This window comes from Salmo salar, chromosome ssa01, assembly GCF_905237065.1.
Source record: "Salmo salar chromosome ssa01, Ssal_v3.1, whole genome shotgun sequence".
NCBI lineage: Eukaryota > Metazoa > Chordata > Actinopteri > Salmoniformes > Salmonidae > Salmo > Salmo salar.
The window spans coordinates 154,626,736-154,644,184 of NC_059442.1; the positions used below are offsets into that span (position 1 = coordinate 154,626,736).

Sequence of the window (17,449 nt, forward strand, 5' to 3'; positions counted from 1 at the left end):
TGACCTTGCAAAGGTTTATTATTATTAAGTCCCATGTGGCTCAGTTGGTAGAGCATGGAGCTTGCAATTTCAGGGTTTGAATCCCACAATGGGACCAGTATAAAAAAAAAAATGAAAATGTATGCACTAACTACTGCAAGTCGCTGTAAGAGCATCTGCTAATTGACTAAAATGTAATTATTAATCATTTGAATCATACATTCATATAAAAAAAAAATGGTTTTCTAAAAACAAGATCAATGTGACATTACATGGAATGAGGATTGTTCTGGAAAACATTGTTAAAAAAACAAATTTTGGCTCGCATCAGTGCATCAATGAAGTCATGAAGACGATCACAGTGGTCTTCACTTTTCATACCCCTTTGTACTCATGTGCACAGTAACCTGTAAAGAGAGGCTCAGCTGGGATACCACGCCTGGGGAGGGTGGGGGGGAGAGAGTTACCAGTCAAGAGAGAGAGGACAGGAAGAGAGAGTTACCACATTGTATACTACCGTCAAGAGGTGATGATTCTTTTTACTACGACTGGGGGGCCACCATGGAATGAAATAGAATAATAATACAGAGAAGTAAACTCAGCAAAAAAAGAAACGTCCCCTTTTCAGGACCCTGTCTTTCAAAGATATTTGGATCTTTATGAATTAACTTCACAGATCTTCATTGTAAAGGGTTTAAAACACTGTTTCCCATGCATGTTCACTGAACAATAGACAATTCATGAACATGCACCTGTGGAACGGTCGTTAAGACACTAACAGCTTACAGACAGTAGGCAATTAAGGTAACAGCTATGAAAACTTAGGACACTAAAGAGGCCTTTCTACTGACTCTGAAAAACACCAAAAGAAAGATGCCCAGGGTCCCTGCTCATCTGCATGAACGTGCCTTAGGCAAGCTGCAAGGAGTCATGAGGACTGCAGATGTGGCCAGGGCAATAAATTGCAATGTCCGTACTGTGAGACGCCTAAGATAGCGCTACAGGGAGACAGGACGGACAGCTGATCGTCCTTGCAGTGGCAGACCACGTGTAACAACACCTGCACAGGATTGGTACATCTGAACATCACACCTGCAGGACAGGTACAGGATGGCAACAACAACTGCATGTCCGCAATAGGCTGAGAGAGGCTGGACTGAGGGCTTGTAGGCCTGTTATAAGGCAGGTCCTCACCAGACATCACCGGCAACAACGTCGCCTAAGGGCACAAACCCACCATCGCTAGACCAGACAGGACTGGCAAAAAGAGCTCTTCACTGACGAGTCATGCCGTTTTGTCTCACCGGGGTGATGGTCGGATTCGCGTTTATCGTCGAAGGAATGAGCGTTACACTGAGGCCTGTACTCTGGTGCGGGATCAATTTGGAGGTGGAGGGTCCGTCATGGTCTGGGGCGGTGTGTCACAGCATCATCGGACTGAGCTTGTTGTCATTGCAGGCAATCTCAACGCTATGCATTACAGGGAAGACATCCTCCTCCCTCATGTGGTACCCTTCCTGCAGGCTCATCCTGACATGACCCTCCAGCATGACCATGGCACCAGCCATACTGCTGGTTCTGTGTGTTATTTCCTGCAAGGCAGGAATGTCAGTGTTCTGCCATGGCCAGCGAAGAGCCCGGATCTCAATCCCATTGAGCACGTCTGGGACCTGTTGGATCAGAGGGTGAGGGCTAGGGCCATTCCCCCCAGAAATGTCTGGGAACTTGCAGGTGCCTTGGTGGAAGAGTGGGGTAACATCTCACATCATGGCAAATCTGGTGCAGTCCATGAGGAGGAGATGCACTGCAGTACTTAATGCAGCTGGTGGCCACACCAGATACTGACTGTTACTTTTGATTTTGACACCCCCTTTGTTCAGGGACACATTATTCAATTTCTGTTCGTCACATGTCTGTGGAACTTGTTCAGTTTATGTCTCAGTTGTTGAATCTTATGTTCATACAAATATTTACACATGTTAAGTTTGCTGAAAATAAATGCAGTTGACAGTGAGAGGATGTTTCTTTTTTTGCTGAGTTTATGTATCTCTATGGGCACGACTTACTGGACCATGCGACAGCGGTGCTTGGCTAGACGACTGTAGGCATCGTTTAGGTCCCTCACATCCCTGTCACTCCACAACCGCTCCCCTACAGCACTGGCACGGGGCCTGAGCATAGGAGAGAAACACGTTATGGGACCAAGACTTCTTAGTAATTAAACTGTAGGCTATAACATTGCTGAACATATGTGTGAGATAGATGAGAGAAAGGATGTTTCATTATTATTAATGTGGTGTTGCCTGGTGTACCAGAGTCTAGGGGTCAGGTTGGTAGCATCCACATATTCTCCCCACAGACATGCCTCTCCTCCAATCACCAGCTTTTTCTGGGTATCTGTGCCTGGGTTCAAAGGGTAATTTAGGGGTCAGGGGGTAATCACATTCACATAAACATCATATGTAAACATTTATGTATGTCAATATCTGTATTTAATCTTACCATGTAAACAGAGTTTCTGGAGGGATATTTTTCTGCTACTTCAGTCAACAGGCTTGCACTTAGTTGCACAGAAATCCAAACCGTGTGACCATCGGCTCATAAGAAAAAAAGCAGATTGCTTTTGGCACGGGGAGCGTTTTCCCTATTCAGACTCAGAAAGTGGGTGACCTCAGAACTGTGTCACATGAATCCACTAGCACTCTAGAACAGCAGGGCCAGGCAAAGTCTTTATCAACAAACTATAAAGCGAGTCATTCACTGTATTGGTTTTTGCTGCCCTACTGTTAATATTGAGTGAGGTATCGTCAGTGGTGGAAAAAGTACCCAATTGTCATACTTGAGAAGTAAAGATACCTCAATAGAAAATGTCTCAAGTAAAAGTCATCCAATAAAATACGACGAGTAAAAGTCTAAAACTATTTGGTTTTAAATATACTTAAGTATCAAATGTACATGTAATTGATAAAATGTACTTAGGTATCAAAAGTAGAAGTATAAATAATTTAAAATTCATTATATTAAGCTAACTAGGCGGCACGATTTTCATGTTTTTTCATTTACAGTGTGCCCCTGGCTAACACATCATTTACAAACGAAGCATGTGTTTAGTGAGTCCGACCAGATTAGAGACAGTAGGGACGACCAGGGATGTTCTCTTGATAAGTGTGTGAATTGGACCCTTTTCCTGTCCTGCTAAGCATTCAAAATGGTACAAGTACTTTTGGGTGTCAGGGAAAATGTATGGAGTAAAATGTACATTATTTTCTTTAGGAATGTAGTGAAGTAAAAGTTGGCAAAAATATAAATAGTGAAGTAGATACCAAAAAAAAAAAGACTTACGAAGTACTTTAAAATATTTTTACTTAAGTACTTTACACCACTGGGTTTGTGATGAGTGTTGGGGCCAGTGTGCAAAACGACAAACTAAAAACTCCTCAAACCTTAACATGAACAAGCACCAAATAAGTTGGACATTTTAAGGATGCACGAGTTGAACTAACACAGCAAAGACAAGTAAGAGCCGAGGAATGGTACTTTCTCAGAAATAAAGCCTGTCCAAAGCATCTATATGGGCTGCCAATGTAAACGCAGCCTAATTCTGATTGTTTTTTCCCCATATATATATATATTATTTTTTTTAATTAGTGGAGAACAATATCAGAATTTATCTGCCTGTGTAAACACAGCCATATAGGGCACACACCATTGAAGTTCTGTGGGTCGAACTTGTAAGTGGCCTACCAGTCTTGGCCGTAGGAGATGCGGTTGAGGTACCAGGGTGTGGATAGCAGGGTCTGGTAGCCTGATGCTGTGACCCTCGTCATCTCAGCCTGGTACTGCTGCTGGTTGCCTTTCCACATGTGGATTAGTGAGCCTGCCTTTAGCTACATACAGCAGACACACACATATATACACATGCAACATGTGATTGAGAAATAGCCTTAGCAATTAGGAGTATTATTAGTACTAATTAGGGTAGAGTAGTATTTTTTGGAGAGAAAAACATTAAATAGAAAAACAAAATGCCACAGCAGAGCTCTCATGGATAAGCTTGCATTCAAGATGCGAAACATAGCAGTGACCAATTGAAGGAGCGGTCCTCTTGTCAGACGCTTCCGGTGGGGTGGTTTATATCAGTGCATTGGCATTTGTCTCTCTTTGGGGTAGACATCACAATACAGAGTTGGCTGCATTTGTAAGGTTTTACAGTGCATTCAGAAAGTATTCAGACCCTTTGATTTTTCCCACATTTTGTTAGCCTTATTCTAAAATTTACATTTTAGTCATTTAGCAGACGCTCTTATCCAGAGCATGCATTAAATAAATGCATGCATTTATTTTATTTAAAAAAACATCTTGTACTGGCCCCACGTGGGAATCGAACCCACAACCCTGGCGTTGCACACACCATGCTGGCGTTGCAAACACCATGCTCTACCAACTGAGCCACAGGGAAGACTAGATCAAATAGTTTTTTGCCCCCACTCAATCTACACACAATACCACAAAGCAAAAGCAGGATTTTAGAAATGTTTGCAAATGTATTAAAAATAAACTGAAATATGATATTGACATAAGTATTCAGACCCTTTACCCAGTACTTTGTTGAAGCACCTGAAGCAGCGATTACAGCCTCGAATCTTCTTGGGTATGAAGCTACAAGCTTGTACACCTGTATTTGGGGAGTTTCTCCCATTCTTCTCTGCAGATCCTCTCAAGCTCTGTCAGGTTGGATGGGGAGCATCGCTGCACAGCTATTTTCAGGTCTCTCCAGAGATGTTTGATTGGGTTAAAGTCCGGGCTCTGGCTGGGCCACTCAAGGACATTCAGAGACTTGTCCCGCAAACACTCCTGTGTTGTCTTGGCTGTGTGCTTAGGGTCGATGTCCTGAGCGCTCTGGAGCAGGTTTTCATCAAGGATCCCTCTGTACTTTGCTCCATTCATCTTTCCCTCGAGCCTGAGTCTCCAATTCCCTGCCGCTGAAGGTTCTCCCATCTCCACAGAGGAACTCTGGAGCTCTGTCAGAATGGCCATTGGGTTCTTGGTCACCTCCCTGACAAAGGCTCCTCTCCCCTGATTGCTTAGTTTGGCCAAGGGGCCAGCTCTAGGAAGAGTATTGGTGGTTCCAAACTTCTTCCATTTAAAAAAATGAAGGCCACGGTCTTCTTCGGGACCTTCAATGCTGCAGAATTTTTTTGCCAACCTTCCCCAGATCCGTGCCTCAACACAATCCTGTCTCAGAGATCTACGGACAATTAATTCGACCTTATGGCTTGATGGGACCTTATATAGAAAGATGTGTGCCTTTCCAAATCATGTCCAATCAATTAAATTTACCACAGGTGAACTCCAATCAACTTGTAGAAACATCAAGGATGATCAATGGAAACAGGATGCACCTGAGCCCAATTTCAAGACTACACACACACATACATATACACATACACACATATATATTTTTTTTTAATACATTTGCAAAAATGTCTAAAAACCTGATTTCGCTTTGTCAGTATGTGGTATTGTATGTAGATTAATGAGGATTTATTTATTTAATCAATTTTAGAATAAGGCTGTAACGTAACAATGTGGAAAAAGGGAAGGGTTCTGAATACACTGTATGTCAACTTCTTGCTCATAATGTTTAACATGGTACAGTGTTGCTGGTCTTGAATGTAACCCTGATATAAGAGAAGCATTGTGCAGCTGAAAAACAACGCATCATGAATGCCAAGTGAACATGTACAGAAAGGAAAATAACTGACAACGTAGGAATTGTCAGGGATAGTATTTGGAAAGTAATACACTGCAACAAGCCATGAAGATGTATACTTCGGGCCCCCTGTCAACATTGTAATACAGTGTTTCTCAATAATGGTCCTGGGGACCCAAAGGGGCATTTTATTTTTTGCCCTAAAATTACATAGCTGATTCAAATGATCAACTCATCATCAAGCTTTGATGATATGAATAAGGTTTTTAGTGGTAAGGCAAAAACACCCCTTTGGGAACCCAAGACCAGGATGGAGAAACATTTGTAATGGATTTAAACAAGACACTTTTTCAACTGAATAGGCTGCTCTCAAAACCAGCAAGAGCTAATGGCACAATATGGAGCCAAACCCGCCTTCCAACAGTCACCATCGCCATACAACAACTTTCTTCCAGAGAGCAGAGATTTCGATACAGCTGTGCAATATCCAAGCGCAAACCTGTTGAGTGAGGTCTTTCAGTTTTTAATCACCATTTTGGCATTTTCAGCCTTGGCGTGTTAGGCTAAAACTCAGAGCAATTTCCATAAATAAATAAATAAATAAAATACGTTGAGAGTATAAAAACACCATCTGATGAAGCCAACTGACCCTTGAAGCCGAGTGGCTCGGCTCTGTAGTACTTCTGCCAGTCCTGTCCATAGCTAATGTAGTCTAGGTACCAGGGGGCGGAGAGGATGGTGGTGAAGCCCGCCTCCGTCACCTTCTGAAGCTCCTCCTCCACCTTGTTCCCCATCCACACATGCACTACCGTGTCCGACTTCAACTGCAAGTATTACACTGATTTGTTAGACTCAGAAAACATGTTTGTCTGTGCATTATTTGTGGATGTGGTGGTCAGACTTGGGTTTCAAATAGCCGATCGATTCAAATACATTGAGCGTTTGCTTGAGTCTGATGGGAATTCGATTAAGCTTCCTCGAATGGGTGGCATTTTCAGTTTTGGGACTTTTCTATTGGTCTATTAATCCAGGCAAGCTCAAACAGACACAGACTTTAAGTTCTGGTGGTTATCAGATAGTATTAGTATTATCTTTTCCTTTCCAACTCTAACAGGGGGGAAACTATAGAAGCCAAGCCATGAAGCTAAATGTACTACTATGTAAACACAAGGTAAGAATTGAGTAGGGTAACTGAAGATATTTTGATTATAGAAGTATCAGAATTTGATTTCAGAAAATGACCCTTTGATTTCTAGACATCGGAGTGGCTACTTTTCAATCTGCCAGTGCTGATAACTGCTGTTGTTCGGCTACCTTAACACCGTTGTCAAAGACCTCCTGCCAGATCATGTAGCCCTTGTTGGTAGTGGTGACGATATCCAAGAGCCTATCATGTGACAGAAAATAACCACATGATAACGTGAATAATTAAGCTTCAGAAAAAAAGAGTGGAAATCAAGGAGAGGAAATCTTTGAGAACATATGGATAAGTTACGGTTTCTCAGGTTGGCCGAATGACTGATCAACGTAATTTGTTTCACTTTAAGGCCATCCAGAGGTCTGAATGAAGCCACACCTCTGCATGTAGAAAGACTCCAGCTTGCTGTAGTCCATCCCAAAGCCTTGCTGCTCCATGAACTTCTGGATGTCAGGGTTGGACTTCCTGTGGATCACAGAGGCAGAAAGTAGAAGTGATTTTTATTGATGTGAGCCAAGACACGGCCTACCGTACGGGTTTCTGTGATTTAATTTCCATTGAGTGTCAAACAAGCCAGTGTCACATGGCTGTTGGCTATTGACAATTATTGTGGTCATACATTTGTAGTGGATGAGGAGTCTGTGGTTAAGTGGGTGCTGTGGTTAAGTGTGCCATTAAACCCCTACAACTCATCCAGAACGCCGCAGCCCGTCTGGTGCTCAACCTTCCCAAGTTCTCTCACGTCACCCCGCTCCTCCGCACACTCCACTGGCTTCCAGTTGAAGCTCGCATCTGCTACAAGACCATGGTGCTTGCCTACGGAGCTGTGAGGGGAACGGCACCTCCGTACCTTCAGGCTCTGATCAGTCCCTACACCCAAACAAGGGCACTGCGTTCATCCACCTCTGGCCTGCTGGCCCCCCTACCTCTGTGGAAGCACAGTTCCCGCTCAGCCCAGTCAAAACTGTTCGCTGCTCTGGCACCCCAATGGTGGAACAAGCTCCCTCACGACGCCAGGACAGCGGAGTCAATCACCACCTTCCGGAGACACCTGAAACCCCACCTCTTTAAGGAATACCTGGGATAGGATTAAGTAATCCTTCTAACCCTCCCCTACCCTCCCCCCAAAAAAGATATAGATGTACTATTGTAAAGTGGTTGTTCCACTGGATATCATAAGGTGAATGCACCAATTTGTAAGTCGCTCTGGATAAGAGCGTCTGCTAAATGACGTAAATGTAAATGAATATATTAACTGTAACTCCCATTGGAAAATGCATGTTAAATGTCCCTGTCTCACCAGCAGCTGAAGTTGACCTCGTCTCCTCCCAGATGGACGTAGGCATCAGGGAACACTGTGCTGACTTCCTTGAAGAACATGCTCATAAAGTCATAGGTTGTGTTGAGCATGGGGTTGACCGGTCCGAACGAACCAGAGGGGCTGGCTCCAGAGTAACAGGGGGTCAGCAGGTCCTTCTGCCCTGGAAGGGGTGAGCATGAGGGGGAGGGAAGCATGAGTGAGATGGGTGCATTCGAGAGGAAAGAGGAGTCATTTGGTGCAGATAAAACCAATGCAATATCAGGTAGCTGCATATTTCAGTTAAATTCTTACAAAAATATTATGAAAATGTGCATGTCTAAAGGACAAAAGACAACCCTGACCCCCTAGAAATGAACCCCTCGATACAGCCAGAAAATGTTCATCTGAATGACCTCACATTCACCTTTGCCCCATGACTGAGTGTGCCCAGGGGTGTCAAACTCGGGGACAACCCGAATGCCCCTTAGGCGAGCAAACTCGATGATCATCTTCACATCAGAAGGCGTGTACACATGTGTGTACGGCTGGTATGCTCCCTGCAGTCACAGGATAGAAAAAGTTATCTACACACATTTGACATTTATATGAAACATGCATCATTTATGCACGTCCTGTACTTCATGATCACAATGAAGTTTAGACTGGTTATATATCCCTACATCTATGATTACAGATGTGTTAGCAATATGATGGCTCTACCTAGCCCTCCAATAGGCCTTGTGAAGCACTGACCATATTCTTTTCACATTTCACTTCCACCATATCCCCTTCACCCATCTAGTCCTTTCAGGTATGTGAAAACTGAAGGCATAGCAGCTGAAATGGTACCAGGATATCAATAACAACGCCCATCCACTCACATGTTGACTCAGCTGGGGGAAGGTACGGCTCAGGTAAGGGAAGGAGGGGTCATCTACTATGTGCCAGTGGAACACATTGAATTTGTTCCACGCCATGGCTTCCTGTGTATGGATTGGGGGAGAACATGATGTTATGAGTATGACGTTATGTTATGCCATTATTACAAATTGAAAATGATTTGAACATATGGCCAATGCAAACATTTAACCATAACAACACAGTGAACTGAAATCAGGATCCATGTATCGTCCTCTTACCAGATTGGCTAAAATGACTTTGATGGGCAGGAAGTGACGAGAGGTGTCCAATAAGAGGCCTCGATGTGCAAACCGTGGGAAGTCGTGAATGTCTGTCCTATTGATGCTTTTCTGTGAAAATAAAACAATTTTAAAATGAAAGTATTATTGAAATATTGGTACAATTTAAACTACTTATATATAATGAATACTGAGGCCAAAACCACAATGTTGGATTGAAAATAGCTTGCTAAATTGAGGGCAACTGAATGTCCAAATGTGTTGATGCAATACAAAACACTTGGAATAATAACAAATGAAAACCGGTGAGGTAGTTTACTTCCGCAATCATACGACTGGTGTTCAGACATTGGTAAGGCCTCCTGGTTGAATGTAGCAAACTATTCACATGGCACTAACGCAAACTTACTGCTCCATATTCATCCTTATACACCAACTGGCTAAAAGTCTCCAGACCTAGCAATTAGGAAACGAGACACAGACAATGGTTAATCAACAGTCACAATCGCAACGATTGCAAAGACATGCTTTACAACTAGGGATGTGCACCTTACCATTTCAAGAGGATTCGATACGCATCTAAACGTATGGGCTCCGATACCATACAGGACAGATACGTTTTAGTTTAGTTTGAAACGATTCATAAGAGTCGGTTTGATATGTGGTGTGTGTGTAAATGATGTATGTCTATAGTGCATGTACTATGTAGGCCCCTGAGTTGAGCCATAAGGGAGACTAGGCATCTACCATCTCATTACCACTATCAGATTAGGTGGGTGCACTGTAGCCTGTTTTTGGTCCCCCACTTTGGTTCTGAAATCACCATCACACACTTGTCATTTTTGCAGATTAAATGTTTGAGCTAGTATCAATATTTATCGTTTAGAAATTAGCTATGACAAAGCCAATACATGGCACAACTTTGGATTTCACCCCCCCACATATCTCAAAATCAAATGGGTTTGATCGTTTGGAAGTTAACAGAGTGATCTTCTCTTCTCTCGCTTCTGCCACACAGTTCTCCTCGCAAAAGTGACTGCTGTCCTCGTTATGAAGTTATCAACTTTACCCTGTATATCAAAAAACGACCAAATACTCTGTTTAAAGCAAAACTACCAACACTATTGCAGACGCTCTTATCCAGAGCGACTTACATGAGCAATTAGGGTTAAGTGCCTTGCTCAAGGGCACATCAATAGATGTCACCTAATCATCTCTGGGATTCGAACCGGCAAGCTTTCGGTTACTGGCCCAACCTCTTAACCGCTAGGCCACCTGCCGCACAGTGCGCAGTTTGACTAGGCTACTGATATCGCCTTGAGTTGTTCTGCATTCAAAATGACTTGTAGATCAACAACAAAATAGTCACATGCAGTTTGACACTGAAGGATAGGACTTCAGTTGTCACAATAGATGGTCTTTTCGGAAGGTATGAAGAACGTAATATGAGCAACAACAACACATTGAACTGCTGATTCAGAACGTTTGAATAGATTTTCTGACCGATGTATGCTACATTTGGGTCAGTTTGTGGTCCGCGGACCAATGCAATTGTATCTTAAACATTTGAATCTGTGACCGACGGGTATCGGTGAATTGTTACATCCCCATTTACAACACACTGCTGCAAACCTGGATATGTCTCAAATCAAAGTTAGCCATATGCACAGGAAACAGTGTAGTGTTGTAAACAGTACAATGAAATGCTTACTTGCAAGCTTTCCTCTCAGGACAACAGTACTATGGAAAGTATAAGTCTCAAAGATCAGGTTATGGAATGGCCAATTAATTAGGTCCGATTTCAAGTTTTCATAACAATCAATAATTGGTATTTTTGGCCACCGATTTGCAGATTTTATTTATTTTTTATAATATTTTTTAATTAGGCAAGTCAGTTAAGAACACATTCTTTTTTTCAATGACGGCCTAGGAACGGTGGGTTAACTGCCTTGTTCAGGGGCAGAACGACAGATTTTTACCTTGTCAGCTTGGGGATTCAATCTTGCAACCTTACGGTTAACTAGTCCAACGATCTAACCACCTGCTATACATTGCACTCCACGAGGAGCCTGCCCGTTACGCAAATGCAGTAGGAAGCCAAGGTAAGTTGTAGCTAGCATTAAACTTATCTTATAAAAAACAATCAATCAATCATAATCACTAGTTAACTACACATCGTTGATGATATTACTAGTTTATCTAGCCTGTCCTGCGTTGCATATAATCGATGTGGTGCGCATTCGCGAAAAAGGACTGTCTTGCTCCAACGTGTACCTAACCATAAACATCAATGTCTTTCTTAAAATCAATACACAAGTATATATTTTTAAACCTGCATATTTAGTTAATATTGTCTGCTAACATGAATTTATTTTAACTAGGGAAAATGTGTCACCTCTGCAACAGAGTCAGGGTATATGCAGCAGTTTGGGCCGCCTGGCTCGTTGCGAACTGTGTGAAGACTATTTCTTCCTAACAAAGACAGCCAACTTCGCCAAACGGGATGATTTAACAAAAGCGCATTTGCGAAAAAAGCACAATCGTTGCACGACTGTACCTAACCATAAACATCAATGCCTTTCTTAAAATCAATACACAGAAGTATATATTTTTAAACCTGCATATTTAGCTAAAAGAAATCCAGGTTAGCAGGCAATATTAACTAGGTGAAATTGTGTCAGTTCTCTTGCGTTCATTGCACGCAGAATCAGGGTATATGCAACAGTTTGGTCCGCCTGGCTCGTTGCGAACTAATTTGCCACAATTTTAGGTAATTATGACATAACATTGAAGGTTGTGCAATGTAACAGGAATATTTAGACTTAGGGATGCCACCCGTTAGATAAAATACGGAACCGTTCCGTATTTTACTGAAAAAAATAAACGTTTTGTTTGAGATGATAGTTTCCGTATTCGACCATATTAATGACCTAAGGCTTGTATTTCTGTGTGTTTATTATACTATAATTAAGCCTATGATTTGATATTTGATAGAGCAGTCTGACTGAGCGGTGGTAGGCACCAGCATGCTCGTAAGCATTCCTTCAAACAGCACGTTCGTGCGTTTTGCCGGCAGCCCTTCGCAATTCTTCAAGCATTGCGCTGTTTATGACTTCAAGCCTATCAACTCCCAAGATTAGGCTGGTGTAACCGATGTGAAATGGCTAGCTAGTTAGCTGGGTGCGTGCTAATAGCGTTTCAAACGTCACTCGCTCTGAGACTTGGAGTAGTTGTTCCCCTTGCTCTGCATGGGTAACGCTGCTTTGAGGGTGGCCGTTGTCGATGTGTTCCTGGTTTGAGCCCAGGTAGGAGTGAGGAAAGGGACGGAAGCTATACTGTTAGACTGGCAATACTAAAGTGCCTATAAGAACATCCAATAGTCAAAAGGTATATGAAATACAAATCGTATAGAGAGAAATAGTCCTATAATAACTACAACCTAAAACTTCTTACATGGGAATATTGAAGACTCATGTTAAAAGGAACCACCAGCTTTCATATGTTTTCATGTTCTGAGCAAGGAACTTAAACGTTAGCTTTTTTACATGGCACATATTGCACTTTTACTTTCTTCTCCAACACTGTTGTTGCATTATTTAAACCAAATTGAACATGTTTCATTATTTATTTGAGGCTAAATTGATAGTATTTATGTATTATATTAAGTTAAAATAAGTGTTCATTCAGTATTGTTGTAATTGTCATTATTACAAATAAATAAAAATTGTCCGATTAATCGGTAGCGGCCTTTTTTTGGCCCTCCAATAAATCGGTACCGGCGTTGAAAAATCATAATCGGTCGACCTCTAGTTAGTACTTCCTGTAGCTCTCAAGGTCTAGACACAAGAAACTCTAAAGGCAACCACAAAAGTTGCACCTGGGTTATGAAAACAAGTGGAATGTTATAAGCATGCAGAACAATAAAGGGTTATTACAGTATGAAAATAGAGGATGTCGTGACGTCTTGAACAAACCTCTTCATCAGAATATAAACAGTGTGTAGAATAAAAGCCATGACCCCTACCTCTCAGAGCTCCCCACACCTTAGGTGCTTTCAGCACAGCAACAGGAGAGTCCACTGACAGTTTGTCTGTGGAAAGGCAGAGAGAACACAGTCCTATGTTGTGTTTTAAAATGTGTTAACATCCAATAATGCATATTGATTCAAAGACAAGCATGTGTCATGGTTACCCATCTACTTCTTTGATGTGTAAGTAAATACATTCATTTCTCTATTAGTTTGGGGCCTTGAAACTCGTCCACAACCAAACTTGCATGTGTACCACTGGTGTGCATTCATGAAACAGTAGCTAAGGGCCTTCACAACAAAGACCTGACCGTTGAATAAATCCATTATCTCCAAAACAATCCAGGTAATCCCTCTGTGGGATAATCTCAATTGCATTTCCTTGATTCCTTGCGTCTGCTCTTCTCAACTCCATCTCAAAACCCATTGGATGAGAAGGTCAGAGGTACCGCCCTTCTGACCATCTCATCCAATGGGTCTCCCTCTTGGTCTACTACTTACGTAAAATATACTGGCAGACGTAAACCGCACCAGAGGATAATACTCCCCTAAGCACTGGTGTGGGATGATGAGACCCCGAGCCCTCTGGGGAGGCCCCTCCACTATACGACTGAAGTCTCTTCCATTTGCATTTATCCTGCTCCAGTCCAAACTTGAAAACATGGGCCCATAGTCACTGAGTCTCAGGAGTGCTGATCTGGGATTAGGTCCCCCCTGACCATATGCTTTAGAAATCAGATCCTGTGTTAGCACACTCTGAAAGTCTTTGTGCATACAGACCCTGTCTTAGAACACCAGCACCTGTCTTTTCTTACTAGCACTGACTTTGCTGACAGCAGTTTTATTGTGGTAAAATGTACATATTATGACTGAGATATGTAGTTGTCTCTCCTAGCTACCTTAAGATGAATGTGTAACAGTATAGCTTCCGTCCATCTCCTCGCCCCTACCTGGGCTCGAACCAGGGACCCTCTGCACACGTCGACAACTGCCTCCCACGAAGCATCGTTACCCATCGCTCCACAAAAGCCGCAGCCCTTGCTGAGCAAGGGGAACAACTTCTTCAAGGTCTCAGATTGAGTGACGTCACCGATTGAAACGCTGTTAGCTTGCACCCCGCTAACTAACTAGCCATTTCACACCGGTTAAACTCACCCCCTTTTGACCTCCTCCTTTGCCGCAGCAAACAGTGATCTGGGTCACGGCACCAATGTAACAGTATAGCTTCCGTCCCTCTCCTCGCCCCTACCTGGGCTCGAACCAGGGACCCTCTGCACACATTGACAACTGCCTCCCACGAAGCATCGTTACCCATCGCTCCACAAAAGCCGCAGCCCTTGCTGAGCAAGGCGAACAACTACTTCAAGGTCTCAGAGTGAGTGACGTCACAAATTGAAACGCTGTTAGCGCGCACCCCGCTAACTAACTAGCCAATTCACACCAGTTACAAATGCACTATAATTGTAAGTCGCTCTGGATAAGAGTGTCTGCTAAATGACTAAAATGGAAAGGTAAGACAAACACCATGCCTGTGCACTCACATGACTCGTCAGATGTCACACTGGGGTAGCTGTCACACTCAGAGTCAGCTGATGTGATCCACACCTGTAATTCAGACATGTCAGAGGCCAATGCCTTTTTGCTCTTGTTTTGCCCTTGCTTTCTGGAACTGGTAAAGATGTACTCATCATACCTAAAGGAAGGAGGAACAAAACCAGTGTGTCATGTTTGTGACAATTGGTCTAGAACCCCAGGAAGAGAAGGAATGTATGTAAGTAGAATGTCTATCCATAATACACTTCAGCAGCAAGCCATTTGTATTTATACATTAATTTATCTCGTACTTTTGAAAAACGTTCAGATTGATACATCTGTAAGCCTAATTAAATAAAAATTGACTACCGGCATTTAAAGCAAACGTTATTGAAATGGGACATCTGAAGTTTAAACAATAACAAGCGACACCTTTTGAGGTAAACAGTTTAGGGTTGGGGCTGGAGAAATGTAACGCCTCATTCATAAACTTATGAGGCAATTAATTTATACTCTTCAAGAATCAATGGGTACATTCATTTAAAAGTAAAAAAAAAAACACGCATATTGCCACTTTAAAAGGAGCTAACGCAAAACAAATAAATCATGAAAGCATGCTGATGCCTGTTATTTACCTTCGATATGCATTTTGAAGAAGTCTGCAGCTCGCACCAGAAGACGATTCTTTAGCGTCGAATATATGGAAGCTAGCACCGCTGAGTTTGAATACTACCGTGGATATTTGGACTTTCTGAGGCAACGGCCAAAGAGATCCATACGGAGAATCACCCAAAGTAGGCTCCTCGTCTATTTCAGCGTCATTATAATCATAATCTTGCGTTGCCCAGCAGACAACAACCGCGAGCAACAACGCTGCAAACTTCAGCGTCGCAAACATGATGTCCTATGGTGTTGCCAGTCTGCTGACAACTGGCAAGACTGTATTAGCCTCGAGCGGGTGGGGCTTGAATCAATGTGGAAATGGGACGAAATCTAATCTAGCAAATCATATAAGACATCTCATATGTCTCTGTTTATCTATTGAGCCATGAGACAGTACATCACTGAAAACCGAGCATTTGTTTGGTTAATGGTCAAGCAGCCAGTGTAACATGTGACCATAGGGACTGGCTAGATGACCTTTCAATCTAGCTATCTGAGGACTTTCAACTCATAAATAATGTAAAGGAAATATAAATACATTATTTATGATTTAGAGGTCCTCAAGATAGCTAGGCTATTTATTGTAAATGCCTACTACAAGTATGAATATCTAGAATATTTCCACAAACACATTACAACATGTTTATGTTTATTTGCTCTCATCCCCACCGGATGGATTAAAGTCTTATTGCCACATAAATAGATCATGGTTAAAAAAAGCATATGAACAAAATACATAAGCAGGTTGAGGGGTAATCTAGCCAGTACCTATGGTCACATATTACACCGGCTGCCTGAACATTGACCAAAGGAATGTTCGATGTTCAGTGAGTAAGAAGACTTTATAATATGACTCCTTGCTCTTTGAACGTTCTAGAATCAACCTTTTCTCAAGCTTTAATTTTCTCCAGCAAGTGGCGATGTTGTCACAAAAACAGTCATGTTTCACAAAGTTGTTTCAGACTCTAATGATGTTTTCATTCAGTATCACATCAATCTCAACAATATCTCACCATTTCACAATTTCTAAGTGGATTAATTATTTGTGACAATATGTTTCGGCAGTAAAACTTTTGGAATTTTGCCAATGTTGCATGCCAAAATGACCTATATCCATCTAAACGTACTGTCTGTCCATTATATTTTACAAATATGAACACATTTAGGTGTAAAGACCCTGGCAGGCAAAATGTAGATTCCACGTAATTTGTACACTAGACTATGTTGGGTCATGGCCAGGCCTCTGGTCACGTGTATATTGGCACACACGTACAGAGCCTCCAGAAAGTATACCATACCCCTTGTCTTATTCCACATTTTATTGTGTTACACACTGAATTCATAATGGATTAAAGCAACAAAACACATCTCACCCCTCTACACACAATACCCCATAATGTCAAAGTGAAAACATATTTTTGGAAATGTTGCAAATTTATTGAAAATTAAATACAGAAATGTCTCCCTGAAATATTCATCTCTGAGTCAGTACATGTTTAATCACCTTCGGCAGTGACTACAGCTGTGAGTCTTTCTGGGTAAGTCTCTAAGAGCTTTGCACACCTGGATTGTACAATATTTGTACATTATTATTTTCAAAATTCTTCAAGCTCTGTCAAATTGGTTGTTTATCATTGCTAGACAACCATTTTTAAGTCTTGCCATAGATTTTAACTGTGAGGCAGTCTTTTTGGTAAGCAACTCCAGTGTAGATTTGGCCTTGTGTTTTACGTTATTGTCCTGCTGAAAGGTGAATTAATCTCCCAGTGTCTGGTGGAAAGCAGACTGAACCAGGTTTTCCTCTAGGATTTTGCCTGTGTTTAGCCCCATTCCGTTTGTTTTTTGTCCAGAAACACTCCTGATAGAGAAATATGTGATTCCAATGACATCAACAACC

General features: G+C 42.1%; 1 protein-coding gene across 2 annotated transcripts; it reads right to left on the bottom strand.

The window, feature by feature from the left end:
* On the bottom strand, positions 1 to 15,968 carry LOC106568911 (beta-hexosaminidase subunit beta). Of its 2 annotated transcripts, XM_045692491.1 has the most exons (14): positions 15,525 to 15,968; positions 14,898 to 15,049; positions 13,354 to 13,419; positions 9,739 to 9,785; positions 9,330 to 9,440; positions 9,072 to 9,173; positions 8,615 to 8,747; positions 8,191 to 8,371; positions 7,269 to 7,355; positions 7,007 to 7,079; positions 6,342 to 6,516; positions 2,292 to 2,382; positions 2,046 to 2,150; positions 1 to 418 (listed from the first exon to the last, which is right to left on the bottom strand). In XM_045692491.1, exons 1-14 carry the CDS (start codon positions 15,785 to 15,787, stop codon positions 355 to 357), a joined length of 1,650 nt encoding a protein of 549 aa, XP_045548447.1. In that variant the 5' UTR covers positions 15,788 to 15,968; the 3' UTR covers positions 1 to 354. The 2 variants fall into 2 exon arrangements, with proteins under 2 accessions (XP_045548447.1, XP_045548451.1); XM_045692495.1 differs by lacking the exons at positions 9,739 to 9,785; positions 15,525 to 15,968.
* Between the last annotated feature and the right edge of the window lie 1,481 nt (positions 15,969 to 17,449).